The sequence below is a fragment of the Suncus etruscus genome, chromosome 5, assembly GCF_024139225.1.
Source record: "Suncus etruscus isolate mSunEtr1 chromosome 5, mSunEtr1.pri.cur, whole genome shotgun sequence".
Taxonomy (NCBI): domain Eukaryota; kingdom Metazoa; phylum Chordata; class Mammalia; order Eulipotyphla; family Soricidae; genus Suncus; species Suncus etruscus.
This window is the reverse complement of record NC_064852.1, coordinates 129,444,729-129,468,244: the sequence shown is the minus strand read 5'-3', so window position 1 is coordinate 129,468,244 and position 23,516 is coordinate 129,444,729. Positions and strand designations below refer to the sequence as shown.

Here is a 23,516-nt window from a genome sequence, read left to right as displayed (position 1 = left end):
GATATTTAGTTTTTCCTTCCTTAACACCACAAATGCACCTGAGTTTCCTTGACACCTGTTCCCCATTATCTCACATCTGTCTTTTTCCTTCTCTACTGAACTTTTATTCCTTCTTTTAATATACTCTGGGGCCAAGAGTGTTCTAGACAACCTCCATTTAAACCATTGCATTCCTTCATGCAGTTTTTCTAAATATCACATGCAAGTGATAGCATCCTGTATTTATCCTTCTTTTCCTGGCTTACAATTCATTTATCATGATATCTTCCAGTTTTATCTATGTTGTAGTAAATAGCATGGTTGCATCATTCCTTACAGTTATGTATATTATACTGTATATATATGCAAACTCTATGCTTCACTCATCTGTTGTTGTTCATCAGATTGATTCTAACTCTATCATATCAAGTGCTGTGATGAATGGTGGTGTACATATGTTCTTTCAAGTGAATGCTTTTCTGTCATGAAGATACCAAAATGAACTTGCTGTATGGCAGCTTGATTTTAGGTTTCCTGAGAACCCTCAGTTTTCCATAGGGGTTATACCAGGCAGCATTCCCACCAGCAGTAGATGAGAGTCTCACCACATTTTTTACCAATACGAGTTGTTCCCAGCATTTTGATATGAAATATCATGGTGTAAGTATTTTGATAAGAAATGGCATCGGGCCCGGAGAGATAGCACAGCGGCGTTTGCCTTGCAAGCAGCTGATCCAGGACCAAAGGTGGTTGGTTCGAATCCCAGTGTACCATATGGTCCCCCATGCCTGCCAGGAGCTATTTCTGAGCAGACAGCCAGGAATAACCCCTGAGCACTGCCTGGTGTGACCCAAAAACCAAAAAAAAAAAAAATGGCATCATGGTATAAGATGATATCTCACTGTTGTCTTGATTTGGATTTCCCTAATGATAAGTGATGATGAACACTTTTCATAGACCTATTGGCCATCTGTTGGTCTTCCTCAGAGAAGTATCTGTTCATTTACTCTCCCCATTTTTAATTTTTTTTTAAATTTGGGAGGTTAACATTTGTGAGTAATTTGTATATCCTACAAATCAATTCTTTATCTGATGTGTTGAGTGCAAATATTTTCTCCCACTAAGTTAGCTATCTTTTAATTTTAGTCCATGTTTCTTTTGCCATATAATGTATAGATAATGAGATACTGTATTTCTATCTACTTCATCTTTTTAGCATAAGAGATTAAACTAAAACTGCAGGAATATCTTTCTAGAACACTGGGGTAAATTGCAATTCTCAAGAATCAGGTAATGTAATATGATGTAAATACAAATAAATGCTATTCATAAATGTTGGCAATTTATAAAAATATTTTATATTATAGCTTGTAAAATTTTTCTATAATATTTTTAATAAATTTATTTAAAGAAAATGTATCACATAGTTGACATAACTGATCATAATACATTTGCTTTAGGGGGACAGAAAGCAAGTTATTAAAAATAGAAAGAAATGAGAAAGTCTAAAAAAAGGAATTGGAAAAGAGGAGAGTTCATTAGCAGGCATTATATTAGTGAAAATAGTTATATCACCAATAAAGTCATTAATACAATAGCAGAAGGTTTAAAATGCTCTTTTTTTTAAAGATAGGAGATATTATAAAAAAGAAGTTGTGTGTTTGTGGCAGTTGTTGTTTGCATAGACACAGCAAAATATGAAAGAAATTGGAAGGAAAAATCTTTGGCCTAAAAACAGGAGACCTTACCCCTGAAGTATTTTGGCATAAGACCAGCTCCAGTCTCCAGACACACTATATTGTCCAATCCCTTAGTCATTCTTTGTGGTCCCAAAAACAGCTCTTCACCATCACAGTTGTTGCTATCAGGTTTCTATAGTTATGGATCCTGGTTTTTGTACAGGTCCTATATCAAAGTCCAGGTGGTGTGTAGTGTCTTCTGGTTTTGTCTCACCATTAGGTAGCATTGCAGAGAATTCTGTCCTGAGAGCAGACTATTGCTGTTTCTGGGCTGTCAGAGACTTCTCTGCCCTCGAATCTGGTAGCAAGCAAAAGTTCACGGTGAAGAGAGGTGATGAAAGAGGAGACTCAGAGAGCAAATTAGTAGCAGTTGAGTGTCAGTTTCTTTTCATGTTGAAAATCTATCTTTTCTGCAAGTGGCTAACCAGTTCTGCCAGCACCACTTGTTGAAGAGGCTTTCTTTGCTCCATTTAGGATTTCTTGCTCCTTTGTCAAAAATTAGGTAATTGTATGTCTGGGGGACAATGCCTGAGAACTCAAGCGTATTCCACTGATCTGAGCGTCTGTCTTTATTCCAATACCATGCTGTTTTGATAACTATTGCTTTGTAGTACAGTTTAAAGTGGGGAAAGTAATGCCTCCCATTTTCCTTTTCCCTAGGAGTGCTTTAGCTATTCAAGGGTGTTTATTATTCCAGATGAACTTCATAAGTGTTTGATCCACTTCTTTGAAGAATGTGATGGGTATTTTTAAGGGGATCACATTAAATTCAGTTAACATCAAGTAGGAAGGTAAAATACAAATGGATTAGAGATCTTGATATCAGACCTGATGCCATAAGGTATATAAAACACCACGTTGGTAAAACACTCCACGACATTGAGACTAAAGGCATCTTCAAGGATGAAACTGCATTTTCCAAACAAGTAAAAGCAGAGATCAACAGATGGGAATACATTAAACTGAGAAGCTTCTGCACCTCAAAAGAAATAGTGCCCAGGATACAAGAGTCACCCACCAAGTGGGAGAAACTATTCACCCAACACCCATCAGATAAGGGGCTAATATCCAAAATATACAGGGCATTGACAGAACTTTACAAGGAAAAAACATCTAATCCCATCAAAAAATGGGGAGAAGAAATGAACAGACAATTTGTCAAAGAAGAACTACAAATGGCCAAGAGGCACATGAAAAAGTCCTCCTCGTCACTAATCATCAGGGAGATGCAAGTCAAAACAACAATGAGATACCACCTCACATTACAGAGATTGGCGCACATCACAAAGAATGAGAACAATCAGTGCTGGCAGGGATATGGAGAGAAAGGAACTCTTATCTACTGCTGGTGGGAATGCCGTCTAGTCCAACCTCTATGGAAAACGATATGGAGATTCCTCCAAAATCTGGAAATTGAGCTCCCATTCGATCCAGCTATTCCACTCCTAGGGATATACCCTAAAAACACAAAAATACAATACAAAAACCCCTTCCTCATGCCTATATTTATTGCAGCACTATTCACAATAGCCAGGCTCTGGAAACAACCAAGATGCCCTTCAACAGACGAATGGCTAAAGAAACGGTGGTACATATACACAATGGAATATTATGCAGCCATCAGGAGAGATGAAGTCATGAAATTTTCCTATATATGGATGTACATGGAATCTATCATGCTGAGCGAAATAAGTCAGAGGGAGAGAGAGAGATGCATAAGAGTCTCACTCGTCTATGGATTTTAAGAAAAATAAAAGTCATTTTTGCAGCAATCCTCAGGAGACAATGAGAGGAGGGCTGGAACTTCCAGCTCACTTCATGAAGCTCACCACAAAGAGTGGTGAGTGCAGTTATAGAAATAACTACACAGAGAACTACCATAATCATGTGAATGAATGAGGGAACTGGAAAGCCTGTCTGGAGTACAGGTGGGGGTGGGGTGGGATGGAGGGAGATTTTGGACATTGGTGGTAGTAATGTTTCACTGGTGAAATGGGGTGTTCTTTACATGACTGAAACCTAATCACAATCATATTTGTAATCAAGATGTTTAAATAAAGAAAAAAAGAATATAAAAAAACAAATCAGTGATGGGACAAATCGATTATGGGAATCCCCCTGATTAAAAAAATAATAATAATAATAAATAAAATTAAAAAAAGAAAATCTATCTTTTCTTTCTTTTTTAAATTAGTATCTTTATTTAAACATCTTGATTACAAATATGACTGCAGTTGGGTTTTACTCATGTAAAACACATCCCCCTCCACCAGTGCAACATTCCCATCACCAAAGTCCCAAATCTCCCTCCTCAGATCATTCACTACAATCAAGTAGGTTTCATCCTAGGAATGCAAGTATGGTTTATCATCAATAAATCTATCAACATAATACATAACATCAACAACAAGAAAAACAAAAATCACATGATTATATCAATAGGCACAGAGAAAGCATTTGATAAGGTCCAACACCCATTCTTGATAAAACTCTCAGCAAGATGGGAATAAAAGGAACTTTTCTCAATATAGTTAAGGCCATCTACCACAAGCCAATGGCAAATATCTTCCTCAATGGAGAAAAACTAAAAGTCGTTCCTCTAAATTCTAGTATAAAACAGGGCTGTCCTCTCTCATCACTGCTATTCAACATAGTAAGGAAAGTATTTGCTATAGTGATTAGGCAAGACAGTGATATCAAGGGAATCCAGATAGCAAATGAAGAAGTCAAGCTCTCACTGTTTGCAAATGACATGATACTCTACTTAGAAAATCCTAAAGACTCTACCGAAAAGCTTCTAGAAACAATAGATTTATATAGCAAGGTGGCAGGCTGCAGAATTAACACACAAAAATCAATGGCCTTTTTATACACCAATAATGATAGGGAAGAAATAGACATTAAGAAAACAGGGGCTGGCGAAGTGGCGCTAGAGGTAAGGTATCTGCCTTGCAAGTGCTAGCCAAGGATCAGGACCACGGTTCGATTCCCTGGTGTCCCATATGGTCCCCTCAAGCCAGGGGCAATTTCTTAGTGCTTAGCCAGGAATAACCCCTGAGCACCAAATGGGTGTGGCCCCCCCCAAAAAAAGAAAACAATCCCATTCACATTAGTGCCACACAAACTCAAATATCTTGGAGTCAACTTGACTAAAGACATGAAGGACCTATACCTATAGAAAACTATAAAACCCTGCTCGAAGAAAAAAGAGAGAACACGTGGAAATGAAAATACATATCCTGCTCATGGATTAACAGGATTAACATAATTAAAATGGCAATATTCCCCAAAGCATTGTACAGATTTAATACAATTCCTCTAAAGATACCCATGACGTTCTTCAAAGAAGTGGATCAAACACATCTAAAATTCATTTGGAATAATAAACACCCTCGAATAGCTAAAGCACTACCTGGGAAAAGAAATATGGGAGGCATTACTTTCCCTAACTTTAAATTGTATTACAAAGCAATAGTTATCAAAACAGCATGGTATTGAAATAAAGACAGACCCTCAGATCAGTGGAATAGGCTTGAGTACTCAGAGAATGTTCCCCAGACATACAATCACCCCAATTTTTGATAAAGGAGCAAGAAATCCTAAATGGAGCACAGAAAGCCTCTTCAACAGGTGGCGTTGGCACAACTGGTAAGCCATTTCAAAAAAGAGAACTCAGACCCCCAGCTAACACAATGTACTAAGGCAAAATCTAAATGGATTAAAGACCTTGATATCAGATCTAAAACCATAAGGTTTATAGAACAACATGTAGGTAAAATACTTCATGACATTGAGACTAAAGGCATCTTTAAGGAGGAAACAGCACTCTCCAAACAAGTGAAAGCAGAAATAAACAGACGTTAATATTGAGCTGAGAAGCTTCTGCACCTCAAAGGATACAAGAGCCAACCACTGAGTGGGAGAAACTACTCACCCAATACCCATCATATAAGGGGCTAATATCCAAAATATACAAGTCACTGACAGAATTTTACAAGAAAAAACATCTAATCCCATCAAAAAATGGGGAGAAGAAATGAATAGACAATTTGTCAAAGAAGAAATACAAATGGCCAAAAGACACATAAAAAAACTCCACATCACTAATAATCTGATGAGATGCAAATCAAAACAACTATGAGGTACCATCTCACGCCACAGAAATTGGCACACATCACAAAGAATGGGAACAAGCAGTGCTAGCAGGGATGTGGAGAGAAAGAAACTCTTATTCACTACTGGTGGGAATTCTTTCTAGTCCAACCTTTATGGAAAGCGATAGGGAGATTCCTCAAAAACCTGAAAATTGAGCTCCCATACGATCCAGCTATACCACTCCTAGAGATATACCCTAAAAACACAAAAATACAATACAAAAATTTCTTCCTCACACCTATATTCATTGCTGCACTATTTACAATAGCCAGACTCTGGAAACAACCAAGATTTCCTTCAACAGATGAATGGCTAAAGAAACTGTGGTACATATACACAATGAAATATTATGCAGCCATCAGGAGAGATGAAGTCATGAAATTTTCCTATACATGGTTGTACATGAAATCTATTATGCTGAGTGAAGTAAGTCAGAGGGAGTGAGATAGACACAGAATAGTCTCACTCATTTATGGGTTTTAAGAAAAATAAAATACATTTTTGCAATAATCCTTAGAGATAAAGAGAGGAGGGCTAGAAGGTCCAGCTCACGACATGAAGTTCACCACAAAGAATGGTGAGTGCAGTTAGAGAAATAACTACACTGAGAACTATCATAACAATGTGAATGAATGAGGGAAGTGGAAAGCCAGAGTACAGGGTGGGGTGGGGAGGAGGGAGATTTGGAACATTCGTGATGGGAATGTTGCACTGGTGATGGGGGGTTGTTCTTTATATGACTGAAACCCAGTCCTAGGGAGAATCTGTCTTTTCACTTTAGGATCTGGTTGGCATTTGGCTGGGGTGGGAGAATGTTCTGCTTCATGAGGAGTTAAGGACAGGGGGTGAAAAAGGATAAATGTGGAGAAATAGCATGGAGGGCTTGGGAAGGGTTTTTAAGGTGGTGAGCAAATGGGGGAAGGAGGGGACTTCTATAATCAAGTGGAGAACACTATACAACATAGATATTGTATCTATTACAGACAGAAATTAGAACTGACATTAGTATGGCGAACACATGCACTCATACGCATACATCGACAGCCACAGAGGATTGATCCAAGGATTGCCTTTGAAAAGTTGACCCAGATGATATGGGACAGAACACTTACCAGGAATAAAGAAGAAAAGAGGAAATAAAATAAAGAGTAAAGCTGCAAATCTGATGCAACGGGTTTCCTTTTTTTCTTTCCTTAGGCCAATCGTTGTGGTGAGGATAAACTCGACTGGAGAAAGGCTTCATAGATTAAGTTGTGTACAGAGGATTCTTAAAAAACAATCAGTTTTCAGGGGCTGGAGCAATGGCGCAGTAGTAGGGCGTTTGCCTTACATGCGATCGACCCTGATGGACTGAGGTTCAATCCCTCGGCATCCCAGGTGGTCCCCCAAGCCAGGAGCAATTTCTGAGCGCAGGGCCAGGAGTAACCCCTGAGTGTCACCGGATGTGACCCAAAAATCCAAAAACAAAAACAAAACAAAACAAACAAAAAAAATTATTTTTCAAGTCTAAAAAACGAAGTGATATGGTGCACTGTATGGGGAAAATATACAATTATGTTGATTTTATATCTTTTACAAATGATCATTAAACAGCCATTGGTATGGCGAATATATATACTCGTGCTTATATATCAACAGACTCTAAGGATCGATCCATGGGTTACCATTGAAAAGCTGACCCAGGTGAAATGGGACCTTAAAGAAGTAGAAAGACTGGGGCTGGGCGGTGGCGCTAAAGGTAAGGTGCCTGCCTTACCTGCGCTAGCCTAGGACGGACCGCGGTTCGATCCCCCGGCGTCCCATATGGTCCCCCAAGCCAGGAGCGACTTCTGAGCGCATAGCCAGGAGTAACCCCTGAGCGTCACCGGGTGTGGCCCAAAAACCAAAACAAAACAAAAAAAAATTAGACTAAAGAAGTAGAAAGAAAAAATATAGATTAAAAAAAATGGAGGAGTTAGAAGAAAAAAATAAATTAAAGCCAGCAAAGATTTTCATTTTCTGGACCAATCCTGGTTGGTGAGGGTAAGCTTTGCATTACTGGGGAAAGGCTTCCTGGATTGGATTGTGTATAGAGTATTTTAGAAATCTACGTAGAATGGTATTGAGTACTGTATAGGAAGTATATGCCATGGAGTATTATCCAGCGGGCATTGGACATCCCATTTCCCTTCCTAGAAACAATCTAAAATTCTGAGCGTTATGGTATCATGGTAAACTAAATACAGTAGTAGCATGGGCGCCAGCGAATTGGAAAATGAAGATTGATGAGGAAGGATACCAGTTGAGAGAAGATTATGTGCTGGCACTGATGATTGGGGTCTGCTGTGAAGGGTCCCTGAATAGCCTAGCTCCTGCCCAGTGGGAGGAGAGACTGGCTAGTGATCCCTTTCCCCACTCCCACCCCCACCTCGTCTGCTGCCAGTTTTTCTTAATCTTTGCAGAAACTCTCCTTTCAGTCCACTGTCTACAATCCTGCACATGTAGGCTAGATAAGCGGACTGGGGTTTTTTGGAAAGAAGCTCATGAAGGTGAATGTGCTTGTGTCCATTACTGCTCGACCCTCAATTGAAAATAGTGAAAGGGTTCAGAGTTAGGTTATAGGAGCTGCAAAGGGTTATGAACATTTTGCCAACTATCTCTTCCAATAAACTATAATTTTATTTTGCCTCTGACTCAGAATCTGTTAAAGGGAGATTTAAATACAGAGGATAGCTTGCCAGTCCCTTTTCTCAGTACAAAAGTCCAAACAAGCTAATAGTCCTGCTTCAATTCTACCCTCTTCTTGAAGAGCTCCTTAACCCTGAACTTGGTCATACAACATGGTATACAGAGGCAAAGCTCTGGAGACAGTCAGTGGCTGAATTCCAGTGGGTTTCTTAGCAAGATCCTACTCAGGATTCATTGTATTCTTCAGATTCTTTTTCAATTTACTTTATTAATAAGAGCTTGTATCACATTATTGATCATAATACTTTTGTTTCCAGGTAAGTGTAATTGAAATTAAAAGAAAGAAAAAGAAGGAAGAAAGAGAAAAAGAGGGAAAAATACAATGACGAGAAAATTTTTGAAAATTATTTTATCTCCAATGAGATCATTGTCAGAAGGTCTTGTAAGCTCTTGCCGCTAGTTGACCATTCTGTTTCTGAACATTAGATGGATTTAAATATTCATTGGCATCTAAATTGATATGTTCCTATGGGAATGACAGTATTAAACAAATAAGGGGTTGTCATGTGGCCATGAATATGACTGTGTGGTCTAGGGATTCCAAGAATTGTTGCTGATACTGTGGCTTTCAGGGGGCATATTTTCAGCTTGCAGGTCCTCCAGAAGTATGAGAAGTTAGACAGAGGGTACCTACATTTGCTCAAAAAAAAAAAAGAAAAAGAAAAAGAAAAAGAAATCCAAGTAATATAAGCCCAAATACCATCATACCTGAAGCTTTGATTAGATTGGTGTCTTTCCAGAAAGCCTTAGAGGAGTTGTGACACAGGGCCATTAGCAAAGCAGGGATGTTGATAATGAATACAGAAGACATAACTTCATCAGGTGGGGGCTTGGCCTGTCCTCTCCTTTGGAGATTGGCAGCTTTCTGCTGCTTGGCTGGTGTACCCATAATTTTTCATGGCTTGGTTTACATTTCTTTTGATAACAGAGTTTATGGTTCTGGCCAAATGCCGACATGGTGACAGCATTTTTTCCCTTCAGGTTTTTCCTTCAGGAACATTCTTGGATCCTTCTCGTTGTTTATCCTCTACCTATGTTTTTCTACACCATCCTCCACATCAGCCTTCTTCATCTTTAAACCTTCAACCTTCTTTAAATTTTAAAATGCTTCAACTTGCTGATCAGTGTTATTTGCTTGCAGGTTAAAAGTCTATTCAGGTGTGGGGAGGCAGAGGATAGGATTTACTATACCTGATGATGTTTAGGGCCTCCTCTTGGCTCTGTTCTCAGGGTCAATCAGGACCCTGCTATAAGAAAATCAGTCCGGGGTCTCCTGCATGCAAAGTATGTTTTCAGCTCCTGGAGGTGTCTCTCTAGATTCTAAATTTTTATTTTGAGACAGTTCTATGCTATACCTTTTGGGTATATTATACATTATTATATTATATATAAATTATATATAAATTATATGTAATGTGTCAATCTAAATAATAGATAAGTAAATTATATAATTATATTTTATATGTCTAAGTGATCAGACTCAAAGAAACAGAAGCTAAGATAGTGTTAGCCAGTGCTGTGGGTGCCAAAGGAGACAAGTCAAAAAATAGGCGCTCTTCTCACATCCTGCTGCCAAAGATGTCAAAGTTACCTGGTTATGTGTAACCCCATCCTCATTTTGCCTTTCTAGGCAGATCTGGAATTGAGGGCTTTACCTAGCCTCTTCCTCACTGATAGAGGCTTCAGAGATAGTTTTTTGCTTGATCTCATGACAGTCTTTCCTCTGTTGCATCTGTCTGAACTTAGCTGGATTTCCTGGTCACTCAGTGTCCTTCAGTAAATAACTCCAAACATACTGCTGGCTTCACCTGGGATCACCAGTGAACACTTCATGCTACTGAGCTTGGTACTGCCAAAAGTTATAAAAAGTTGGGGCCAGAGAGATAGCACAGCTGTAGGATGCTTGCCTTGCATGCAGCTGACCCAGGATGAATCTGGGTTCGATTCCCGCATCCAATATCGTTCCTCGAGTCTGCCAGGAGCGATTTCTGAACAAAGAGTCAGGAGTAAACTCTGAGTGCCACCGGGTGTGACTCAAAAACAAAAACAAAAAAGTTATGAGAGCTCGTGAGAACTCATCTAAACCAGCATCCAGTCTAGCAGCTCAAGCAACTCATGTCATTCCTTGAAACCTGATGGCTCTGGGATTCTATCAATTATATGCAACTTTCTTGGGGTTCTGTTTCAAGGACTTTAAGAAATAAGAAATTTAAATTCAATGGGCCAGGAGTTTATCTCAATTGGGAAGCACTTGACTTGCATGTGTGAAGTCCTGGGTTTGAGCTCTGGAACAACACACACACACACACACACACACACACACACACACACACACACACACACACACTCATACACACAATCACAAGAATTTTTAAAAGACGTTTTCATTCTGGTGAAGCCTGTGTTCTCTCCTGAACAAATATTCTTCTTTTTCTTTTTTGTTAAGAGTACTCTAAGTATATTTCTTTCAATAAAAACTATTTGCTTCACTAAAAAAAAATTGCTGTACGACAAATGCAGGGTCCTGGGCCAGAGAGAAGGTGCAAGGGACCAGAGGCTTTGCCTATCAAAGCCCTGATTGGATCCCTGACACAAACGATTCCCCCTGGAGCAACCCCTGAGTTGCCCAACCAAGCAGGGAATAACCCCTGGGCTCTTCTGGGTGTTGTTTCCAAACCAAGAATCAAACAAAACAGAAACAGACCCTCCTAGATTTTAGACTTTGCTAGAGTTGGACTATGTAAAGGCTCATCAATGAAAAAGCCCTTTTTAATTTTTTTTATTTTTGCTGTAATTCCCACCATGGTGATACCTGGCAAACTCCAAGTTCAAAATGACCTTGAAGTTCCTTACAGAATGTTTTATGAAAAGTATAGGTCACCTCATGACCTTTGCTGAGAAGTAGCTTTTCAGGAAGATGTGCCTTCAGCTTTAAGTCACCTGGATTTTCTGCCACAGTGGCTTCCATGCCCTCAGTGGGTGGATGTTTTCTTCTCAATTTTCACTTTCTAAATTTGATATTAATCATTACAGCATAGACATACTTCCTGTATTGACACACTTCATGTTTGGCTAGTCCAGAAATAATTCCAAAATCCTGAGTTCTATGAGAGAAGAGCCAGTGGACATTTGGTTTTCTAGTCAGAGTTAACGATAATGGGAGCGGATTTAGGAAAGTCTTGTGGACGATCCATAGACAGAAACCATAGAATCAGGGCTGGAATGATAGCACAGTGATAGGGCATTTTGTCTTACACGCAGCTGACCCAGGACAAACCCGGATTCGATCCTCCAGGGTACCATATGGTTCCCCAACCTAGGAGCGATTTCTGAGTGCATAGCCAAGAGTAACCCCTGAGTGTCACCGGGTGTGACCCAAAACCAAAAAAAAAGGGAAAGAAAGAAAGAAAGAAAGAAAGAAAGAAAGAAAGAAAGAAAGAAAGAAAGAAAAAAAGAAAGAAAGAAAGAAAGAAAAAAGAAAGAAAGAAAGAAAGAAAAAAAAGAAAAATACAAAAGAAAGAAAAAAAGGAAGGAAGAAAGAAAGAAGAAAGAAAAAAGAAAGAAAGAAAAGAAAGATGAAAGAAAGAAAGAAAAGAAAGAAGAAAGAAAGACGAAAGAAAGGAAGAAAGAAAGAGAAAGAAAGAAAGAAAAAGACAAAAGAAAGAAAGAAAAAAGGAAGGAAGAAAGAAAGAAAGAAAGAAAGAAAAAAAAGAAAAATACAAAAGAAAGAAAAAAGGAAGGAAGAAAGAAAGAAGAAAGAAAAAAGAAAGAAAGAAAAGAAAGATGAAAGAAAGAAAGAAAAGAAAGAAGAAAGAAAGACGAAAGAAAGGAAGAAAGAAAGAGAAAGAAAGAAAGAAAGAAAAAGACAAAAGAAAGAAAGAAAAAAGGAAGGAAGGAAGAAAGAAAGAAAGAAAGAAAGAAGGAAGAAAGAAAAAGGAAAGGAAGAAAAGAAAGAAAGATGAAAGAGAAGAAAGAAAGACGAAAGAAAGGAAGAAAGGAAGAAAGAAAGAAAGAAAGAGAAAAGAAAGAAAAAAGGAAGGAAGGAAGAAAGAAAGAAAGAAGGAAGAAAGAAGAAAGAAAAAAGAAAGAAAGATGAAAGAAAGAAGAAAGAAAGACGAAAGAAAGGAAGAAAGAAAAGAAGGAAGGAAAAAAGAAAGAAAGAAAGAAAGAGAGAGAAAGAAAGAAAGAAAGAAAGAAAAAGACAAAAGAAAGAAAGAAAAAAGGAAGGAAGAAAGAAAGAATAAAGAAAAAAGAAAGAAAAGAAAGAAAGAAGAAAGAAAGAAAGAAAGAAAGAGAGAGAAAGAAAGAAAGAGAGAGAGAGAAAGAAAGAAAGAAAGAAAGAAAGAAAGAAAGAAAGAAAGAAAGAAAGAAAGAAAGAAAGAAAGAAAGAAAGAAAGAAAGAAAGAAAGAAAAAGAAAGAAACCATAGAATCAGGTTTTGTTTTGTGATGGGATCCATCAGGAGACATTATGAAATAAAAGATGTAGAATTTAGGGGAGAAAAGTTTTCTTAATGATGGAGAAATCTTGAATGGCTAAGGAAAAAAATCAATGAAATAGATTAACACTCTAAATTTTTGCTTTAAAAATATTTTTAAGTATTAAGGTTATATCTACTGATTTAATTGATAAATTAGATTATTTTAATCCAATTTATGTTTTGGCTTATCTTGGAGGAATTTTCCAGAAGAGTAGTCTGTGAAATATGTCTTAGACTCTAAAATAAGTAGTCAATTAACTGATAGTACTTTGCCCAACAGTTATAAGTAGACTTAACCAGACACTTTTTCTTTTACTTTTAAGAAAATGATCATATATGTGTTTAATAGAAGATCATTTTATGAGGTTAGAAAATAGATCATGGGGGGCCGGAGCGGTGGCGTTAGAGGTAAGGCATCTGCTTTGCAAGCACTAGCCTAGGACGGACAGCAGTTTGATACCAGTGCCTCCCATATGGTCCCCGAAGCCAGGAGCGATTTACGAGTGCATAGCCAGGAGTAACCCCTGAGTATCACCGTTTATGGCCCAAAAAACTAAAAAAAAAAAAAGAAAAAAGAGAGAGAGAGAGAGAGAGAGAGAGAGAGAGAGAGAGAGAGAGAGAGAGAGAGAGAGAGAGAGAGAGAGAGAAGAAAGGAAGGAAGGAAGGAAGGAAGGAAGAAAATAGATCATGGGGCTGGAGCGATGGTACAAGCCTAGGACTGACCGCGGTTTGATCCCCAGGCGTCCCATATGGTCCCCCAAGCCAGGAGCGATTTCTAAGCGCATAGCCAGGAGTAACCCCTGAGTGTGGCCCTAAAACAAAACAAAACAAGAAGACCATGCTATAAAAGTGTTTCTTTCTTAAAGTAATCCCAAATTCAAGAATAGCATACTCCAATTTTCATTGCCAGATTCTGCATTTCTGTTTCAGGAACATTTAATGTTCAACCACAATTGAAGTGAATCCTTCAAGTTTATAACAGATTTTTAGAAAGTTGCCTGACATGACTTCATGTATTTGGGCCTGTTTGATAAGATGGGATGCTTCATAGGTAAAATTTTTTCAAAGTCAGAAAAATTCTTAGATTCACACATCAGGATGTGATATTCACTGAGCTACATTGTAAACCAGTAAAACATATGAATACTCACTCTATCTAATTTTTAAATTGCAACAAATATCATCATTTCATAAGTAATGCATTCTGTTTCATAGAAATATTGATTTTCCAGAGACTTTCTCTGCAAAGCTCCATCTGAATATGGATGAATTGAACATAACTCAGGGGATGACTACAGTGGATAGTTGACCTCAACATGTTGTGCAGAGTATATATTGGAACTGAACAACCATGCAAATGAAATTAAAACACTCTATGGGACCAGAGAGCTAGGACAAGCATAGCACAGGGACTCCCAGCATCATTTTTGTTTTAAACTAACCCCAGATGGCTAACATGTACTCCCTGAGCCCAAGCAAATGTGGCCTGCCATTTCCCCTTTAGAGATGTGAACTTTCTTACTTAACTCTGGGACTGTCCTGGGGGGTCTTTCCACTTTTGGAAAACCTGTGCTCTCTCTTTTTCATCATCCCTTTTCTCAGTATCTCCAAATAAAACCTGTTTTGACCCTCTAAAACAAACAAATAATTAAACTTCCCTCAGTTGATGAGAGTTGTCACTTGAGAAATACCCTACAATCATACAGAACTTTAATGCTGTCCAGTACATGCCAGGCAATTCATGACTTGCAAATCATAATTTATGTTTTATTTAATTTTCTACGTTTTTGGTGAAAAATACTATTAATAATGGTTTTACCATAGATATAATTATTTTGAGAAGAGGGCCACTCCCAAAGATACTCAGAATACTTCTGGCTCTGTACTCAGGAAACACTCCTGGAAGTGCTCAGGAAACCATATAAGATGCGATGGATTGAACGCAGATTGGCTGTGTGCAAGGCAAATATCTTACCTGCTATGCTATGGTACTGCCTTCACGGATTTAATTCTCACACTATGCCTATCACCAGTGTACCATATCCTTTCCTAACTCATTTTTATCATCCTGCTGACTTAATTTTGTGAATCAGTTCTCCCATAGCATTTAAAAAGTTTGTTTTTATAAATATGGGAAACATAAAACATTCAGAATATAAAACTGAAATGTTGTATTAAACTTTGCATTTTTCTGAAAATTTCAGAAATTTATATTGTGTATAGTAGATATTCTTGGAGTGCTAAAAATAAATGTGCTCACATACGGGTACTTTTACCTTTTCTTGGATCTAGACCAAAGAGAAAGGGTAACAATAGAGATCTAACTCAATGCTTCCCTTTTTGGTCAGATGGGATTTAAGAGAGTTACCACCTGGGGAGGCTAGTGTTGTGAACCAAGGTAAGGATGAGAAGAAATGAAACAGATATAATAGTCTTTGGTTTTGCTTGTGCAAAGCAACTTGACCTGACCAATTATTTTAGCAGGGATTTTAGTTAGTCAGGGATTTCTGTTACTAGAGTAGCAGACCTAAAATTTTCATACTATGCAGCCATTAGGAAAAATGAAGTTATAATGTTTGCTTATATATGGTGGACATGAAAATTATTATACTGGGTGAAATGAGTCAGATGTACAGGGATAGACACAGAATAATCTCACTCATCAATGGGATAAAAGAAAAATGGAGATAGTATGGTAATAATATCCGAGACAATAGAGAGGAGGGCCAGGAGGAACAGTCCAGGGTAGGAAGCTTGTCACAAAGAGCAGTAAGTGAAATTAGAATAAAGAAGGGTCTCCTATGAAAGTGAGAGTTGGAACTGATCACTCTAGATAAAAACTGGGTACTTAAAGTTGATAAAGTGACATTCATGGCACCCCTTCATTAACAATAGTGCGAACCATAGTGTCAAAAAAGAAGAGAGAGAAATAAAATGCCTGCCCCAAAAGCAGACAGGGGAGTGTGGGTGGGAGAGAAACTGTTGACATTGGTAACAGGAAATACACACTGGTAAAGATTGTACATTGTATGACTGTATCTAAATCATGAACAACTTTATCTGTGGGGGGAAATAGCAACTGTATTATGAACAGCCATATAACCATAGTGTTTAATATATATAATAGAAATTAAAAAATATACCAAAATTCTGCACTAAATACCAACCTTTTTATTTTTTTTTTCGGCCACACCCATTTGATGCTCAGGGGTTACTCCTGGCTAAGCACTCAGAAATTGCCCCTGGCTTGGGGGGACCATATGGGATGCCGGGGATCGAACCGTGGTCCTTCCTTGGCTAGTACTTGCAAGGCAGACACCTTACCTCTAGCGCCACCTCATCTGCCCCGAACCTTTTTATTTTTTGATGCTTGGGGCTACTCTCTGCTCTGTGCAGGATGACAGTTGGAGAGAAAAGGGCTCTGCTCCTGGCAGTGCATGGAGGAAGGGAGACCAAGCTGGGCCTCATAACACAAAGCATGTACTCTAGCCCTTTGACTCATCTCCCTGACTCCAAAACTGCTAGTCCTTTACAATTAAGTGAAAGTCAGAAATCTAGAATTATCATAAGGTAAAACTGTTATATCTTTCAAAATAAGAAAATTTAATACATTTATATTTTTCTACATAATAAATATAATAATTCCACCTGCTAATAGGTACAATGAATTTGATTCATAAAATCCTGATTTACACAAGTAAATATATGTATAAATATATTTATTATTGAATTATAAAATAAAGTTAACAATCTTGTTTAGGTATCATCAGTTTATTATTGTGCATTTCAGATAATAGAGTTCAATTGTTTCAGTATGCTTAATAATACTTGTAAGTATTAAAATAATGGAACGTAGAGATTTGAATACAATGACAGTAAACCATTGAAATTTCATTCACATTATACAGTCATCATGAATCCATAGTGAATGTTAATAATATTAAAAAAATATAAAATGATTGCAATATAACCATCTAGCCATTAGTAAATGGAGTTTTAAGACCACTATTTAATCTTCTGATTTTCCCTAAAATATGAATAGTTGCTTTTCTGTCATACATGTTTTTGTATTTTCATACTTCATTTGAAATGTCCTTAACTGTAAAAATATACCAAAGTCAATAAAAAAGGAGGCACATTTACAAAACAATGTTGTATACATACCATACAAATGTAATAGGTTAAAGTATTTTTATACAATATTGATAAACTCAGTCATGTCCATTGTTTTCCCACAGCATTACCTAAAAGTGGATTATGATTTTGAAATTTTGGTATTGATGAATAATTTTTGTCTGCCTCTTGAAATAATGCTGTTTCTCCAAGTATTCTCCAGATTGAACATTGACTGCTAGAAAAATTATTCCTCAGCCATTAAAGACTATAGGTGCATGCCATGCACCCAAATAAAGGAGAAATTTATGATTTTACTGAATGTCTTTTATGTGATAAACCTGGTAGCATCACCGATTCAGCCTATTGTATTAGCACCATTGGCATGGATTGTTAATGAACTGGGTCTTGCCAGGAATGGAACCCTACTTACAATCTACTATCCCTGTTTCCATGGAATTTCCTTTCACCAAGTATGCTGTCATACAATATAAATTCAAGTGTTAAGGATGATTCAAATAATGGTGTATACCAATCCTGCATTTTACTGATAATGTAGCTTTTTCTCTATTAAACTGTAAGGAAACAGCCTGTAAAGCTTGCTCCTTTATTCATTGGAACACCAGGAGAACTGCTTCTATTTACCTGTATCTGTCGTTATATCTGAACATTAATGTAACTTGATCTCCTAGATCAAAACCCCTGGAAATCATAAATCCTTTACTGTCTCATTTGTTTTGATGGTTAAATGCCAACCATTGCATATATCTATATTGTAGCTGTGCTTAAGTGATTGTAGCATACTCTAACCTTAGAGCCTGTGGTACTCTAATTTCACAGTTTCAAAATTGTTGAGGGGAAGATCTTCCAGATTTAAAGAAGTTACAAATCAAATATAAATTTCATGAGCATCCACAGCGATCTACCACCATGGCTGGGATTTTCCCATATATTATTTGTTCTTTGCCATTAAAATATAACATGTTAATTGGAGACATCTTTGTCGGAGTACAGCAAGGACCTGCTGAACCTCTTGGGTTTGCTTGGTGCACAAGATGAGTATGAGGATATTTTTGTAAAAATACAAATTCACATTCTCCAGAGCAGTAATTGGCCTTATATCTTTTGGGGGCAATAATCCAATCCCATCCAAAAGCTTCAAAGTCCACAGTTAGAGGATAGCGACAGCAGCGAGATTCTGTGGAGTGCTCGTCACAGTCAAGCCCAAAATCTCTTCTGGATCTTTTTGGGGTGTCGGTGACCTTGACTTCTAAAAAGGGATTCTGTATGAAGGGGGGAAAAGAATGTTAATAGATCCTGAAATACTTCCTCTTTTAACCTCAAGAAGTGTTTGAAGGAAGAAACAGATCATTTAGCTCACTCCACAACTATTTTTTTACAGATGCTGAGTTTTCATTTTGTTTTATTACATTTATCTTTTTTTAAAGGAAAATTGTCACAAGGAATTTTAATTGAATTCTTTACAAGATTATGTCAGCAATAAAAATTTTCCTCTGGACATCTTTATCTGCTTTTCATCTTGATTTTTCCTTAGTTTGAATATATGACTACCTGGCACATAACAGATTCATAACAGTGAACATTTTTGTAAGAAAAAAGAGGGAGGAAGGAAAGCAGAAGGAGGGGAGCTGTGATAAAGAAAAGGGTTGGCTCAGTCTTTCTGCTTCTTGATTAATTGTGTTAGTTGAATATATCTGATGACTCCTGGAGAGAGATTGTCATTTCTCTGTTTCCTTATTCGTTACTTGGCAAAATTTGGATATAAAAACCAGAGCAAAACTCTCACTGAGTGGGCTCAATGGGAAAAGGAAGATAGAAGAATGAAGGTGGTGCTATGTGTCCTGGATTGAAAACAGAAACTAAGAGTGAGAAGGACTCATTCAGAAAATGTAATTTTTCCTTTATTATTTTCACAGAAAAATTTTTACAAAATATCTGAACAATAATCTGCCAGTACTTGCCCTGCCTAATCTTTTAATGCAGTTAGACTATTTTTTTCTTTTAATATGGAATAAAAAAGGCAGTCACTATTAAGCCTTTTACTTAGTAATTCAAATCTCTCTGAGATCACCAGCATTGGTCATTATATTGTATCAATAAGAAAATACATTCTTCAACATTCATAGTAGTTTTCTTATATAAAAATAAAAATGGTAATTACTTCTACTTAAAATAATTTTCAGGGGCTAGAGAGATAATATAGTAGGTAGGGTGCTTTTCTTGTATGCGGCTGACCCAGGTTTTATCTCTGGCACCCCACATGGTCCCAAGCACCACCAGGTATGATCCTTTAACATGGAGTCAGGTACAAGCCCTAAGTACATCCAGGTGAGTTCCCAAAACCAAAAGAAGAAAGAAATGATTTTTCAAACCAACTTATCTAAGTCAACAATGTATAGCTTTCTTAAAAATAGATTACCTGGGAATCTTTATTATAATCATTTTAAAAATATGCTCTCAATTAATGTAGGTCTGATTCATTCTAATTATATACTAGTATTCTAATTCTATCCTTTTTATAGTCAAAATTACTAAATAAAATTTAAAAATAGCATTTATTATTAACAAGTGTAATATGTTGTTGTAAATCACATCACTAAGCAAATTAGGGTAATGTTAATTAACTTCTTGAAATCAAAAACAACAGAAGTTGTTGACTCAGAAACTAATCTCATCTAAATTTATAACAGGTTTTATAAAGGTCTTTATTCATTTTTATAATATATATATAAGATATATGGTAATGCCATCTGTTTAGCTGGATAGTCAATTAGTTGACATTATCTTAGTACCCTTGCACAGGAAAGCAGCTCAGAAGTAAACTGGTGACAAAAGTTAATTAGCCAGAAAGTCCTATTTTTATATGGGGTAACTTACAAAGAAATCTATACAAATATGGGTACATCAACAGCCTTCTAAAAAATCAAGATATTTATAAAGAGGATGTATACATATAGGATATTTAATGAAATAAAAACCTGAGTATATCATACTTAGTTAATTGCTGTAAATAGGTTTTAATTACAATTTTAAAGTTTGTTTTCTATTGTACTAACCAAAAGAAATTCTGCAAATTTGTAGTATACTGCTGAGGATAAGGGGGGAAAGTGTTTTATAATTTGTATTGAAATTCATTATGAAGCTAGAACATTTTTATTCATGTAATCATGTATATCGTTCTCAATTTAGAAGAACACCTTAAGAAGTTAAGGACCATGCTTAAATTTTGTCTTTTTATCTCAGGCAAAGTAAAAATATCAAAGGACTTTTATAGGACATATAATTGGACCCCTGATTTTATTGGGTACAGGGCTATTATTGGGGTGAGAAAGACCTTTGCTTGGCTTGCAAGCAATGGTAGACTAGTAGTTAGTTATTTTGCACTGTTCTTCACTTACAATATGAATTTAAAAAAGCACTGTGGGGTTGTAAGAATATTATTTTCAATTTATCACTTACCAGCCCATCCTCTCCTGGTCCTGGGAAGGTTACAGCGAGATCATGACCATTCTCATCTAAAGCTTTGATTTCAATGCCTAAGTTGGATTCAGGTTGTTTGAGCCAATTTTGCAACACTGTCTTCACATCAATGCTTTGCCAAATACCAGTGCCTGGGTTCATGTCAAGTTTCAGAGATCGGATTCCAGTATACCTTGTACCGTCTTTCATAGGTTTGATGAGTCTCAGTATTTGCACAAACACTGTTGTAGGGCTCTTAACCGGTCTCAGATAAATCCACAGTTGGGCCTTTACTACTTTATTGTATTGTATTTTAGAGCTAAACTTAAAGAAGCAACATTTTGGCTTTCCTTCCACTTGCATTAGAAGATCGGCTATAAATAAGTAAAAAAAAAAAAAGACACTGGAATTATTTGTCATAGAAAGTAAATAATTCCCTCCATATAAATTGGCATATATTTCAATCAGGATAACGATTGCACTTCTTATCTTTTTTAAATGAAAAATCATATCATTTCATTCATAACTCAGAAATGCCAGAGATAATAATCACTCTAGATATTCTGCATTTTTTAAGATAAATATTGTTTTTTTTCAGTTGCTCATGAAGAATCTACTCTCTTTTTACAGACCCCCAAACAGCGGGGATGTTCTAAGACAGGATCTACAGTGGATGAAATTTGAAAATGATGATGATTAGAGTGAAAAAGAGACGTTGTGGAGGAACATCCACTTAGAATTCTTTGGGAATCTGAGTAGTTACTCTGACTGAGCAGCTGTACCAATCAGTCTGGAGGAAGGAACCCTTCCCCCAGGCCTGAATTACCTGGGGACAAGACACACTTAAGCAACTAGCTGAGCTTTGGGAATTAGTAGAAAATATCGTACATCTGCTATACGTTGGCTCTGGCTTGCCTTTTAAAGGAAAGAAGTTAAGTGGGTAATTAGTGCAGAAATTTCCATGTTATGTTCAGTCTTAAAAGTCAGAAAATAGACTGTTTAGGGTTGGCAATGTAGTGTGAAAGCCTTTAGCATTTCTTTCCTTTTGGTTTTCTAGGATTACTGATAAATAAGGTAAATTTACTCCAGGGTTTTGTTACTCTGATTTAAGACCAGCAGATTCTTGAGGGAAAAATTACTTGTTGCTTCCTAATTTGATTATGTGACAAAACACAATATTTTGAAACTGTGTGAAGCCCAGTTTAAAGTGTAAAAAGCCCTATGTAAAGCCAGATCCTTGACACATGACAAAATCCTCCTTGTCTTGCCTTCTCTGTGAAGGTGCTGCCTGCTTTTCCTTGAGTGTCATTTTAAACAGACTGTGAAAAGAATGACATGAAATACATGATATTGAATCCATGTAGACTTCACATATGATAGTTTCCCCCTCCTCCATGGATAATAAAGAATAGTTTAGAAATTTATTGAGCAGTAATTCTGCCTGGAAACATTCAGTCCAGACCCTCTAAACAATAGTACCATAGTCCAGGTAGAAGTAAAACCACACTAGCCATAACCTGCTGGGTTTAAAAATGTTTAATTTTTAAGATTTTCTGATAATTGACTCATTAGTATCATTATGCATCTTTAATTCCTCACTGCTTGAATTAATTAATATGTTGAAAACTTCCAAATTTTCAATATACTCTAGTGCAATTATTTTCAAAATTAAATATTTGAATTTATGGAGAATTAAAAAAACAAGACAGTTTTTGAATAACAGAAGTTACTCTAGGTGTTCAGCAAATACTTAGAGTGGCTCAAATTGCTATAAATTTCATCCTTTTTTTATTCTTAGGGAAAAATTTGGATTATAAGCACATATTTCATTAAACCAACGGCAGCTATGAAACATCTCCCGGTTGTAGCCTTGGTGACATTAAGCTGGGAAAACATAAGCCCAAGTATGCATAAGTTATATTTCCATAGTGAACTAAAAATTGAGTGCTGTGCAAGCATTTTATGTGTTGCAGCTTTTTGACTCTGCAAGGAAACAAATTATGCAGCAGATTTGAATCTTAATGTATTTCTCATGAAATCTTGAAAAGAAGGAAACTTTTCCCTCGCCAAGAGCTTGTTAAAAGAGCCTGAAAATAGATCTGTTTCTCATAAACACTAGGACAACAGTCAGCAGAATGTTGATCTATACTAACAGAACTACTTACACTCCGTAGGCATCGTAATGATAGTTTCTGTCGTGGCATGGTAATCATCATCTTCTAAGGAGCCATCACTGCTGTCATCCCTCTGCACATCATACTGATCAATGAGTTCCCGGAGCGGAGGAGCTTTGGGCAAAAGTTGCCTTATAGCATCTTTGCTGATGTTGGGAGCTGTTTCCAGGCGGAGTTTACTGAGGATCTGGATTTTTATGGCTTCTAATCTTGAAGATTTAGTGTTTTGCCTCCAAGTACACGCGTTACAAAGCCCGTCTGTTTCCACATTTTCTTTTTGCTCGCCGTTCTCATTCAGATTCACTGGACCCGCCACAATCAGCATAAACAGGTAGATATACACACATATTTGCAGTTTTTGCATGGTTTTAGAATCAATGCAATCTTTTTCTCAGTTCTTATTTCTTCCTTTTAGTTTGCTTTTTGCTTTTGAGTAACACCAGACAAGGTTGTAATGCCTGTACAGTGTGAGGACAACTTAGCACACCAGTGAATCTTTTATACTGTATTCCAAGTGGCTTTTTATATTCCAACTTTGATGAGACAAGTGTCGTCAGGATCTATGATTGGCTCTTGCTCCACAATGAATCTCGCTGTCAGAGGTTAAAACCCTTCTCTGTCACAAGTCACCAAACAGTATTTTGTTACAGTCCAGGCTGAGCTGGTTCAT

The 23,516-nt window shown here is 37.0% G+C and overlaps 1 protein-coding gene across 1 annotated transcript; it reads right to left on the bottom strand.

The window, feature by feature from the left end:
* Nucleotides 1-18,094: 18,094 nt before the first annotated feature.
* On the bottom strand, nt 18,095-23,210 carry MSTN (myostatin). The gene is made up of 3 exons (XM_049773276.1): nt 22,838-23,210; nt 20,673-21,046; nt 18,095-18,475 (listed from the first exon to the last, which is right to left on the bottom strand). Exons 1-3 carry the CDS (start codon nt 23,208-23,210, stop codon nt 18,095-18,097), a joined length of 1,128 nt encoding a protein of 375 aa, XP_049629233.1.
* Nucleotides 23,211-23,516: the final 306 nt, after the last annotated feature.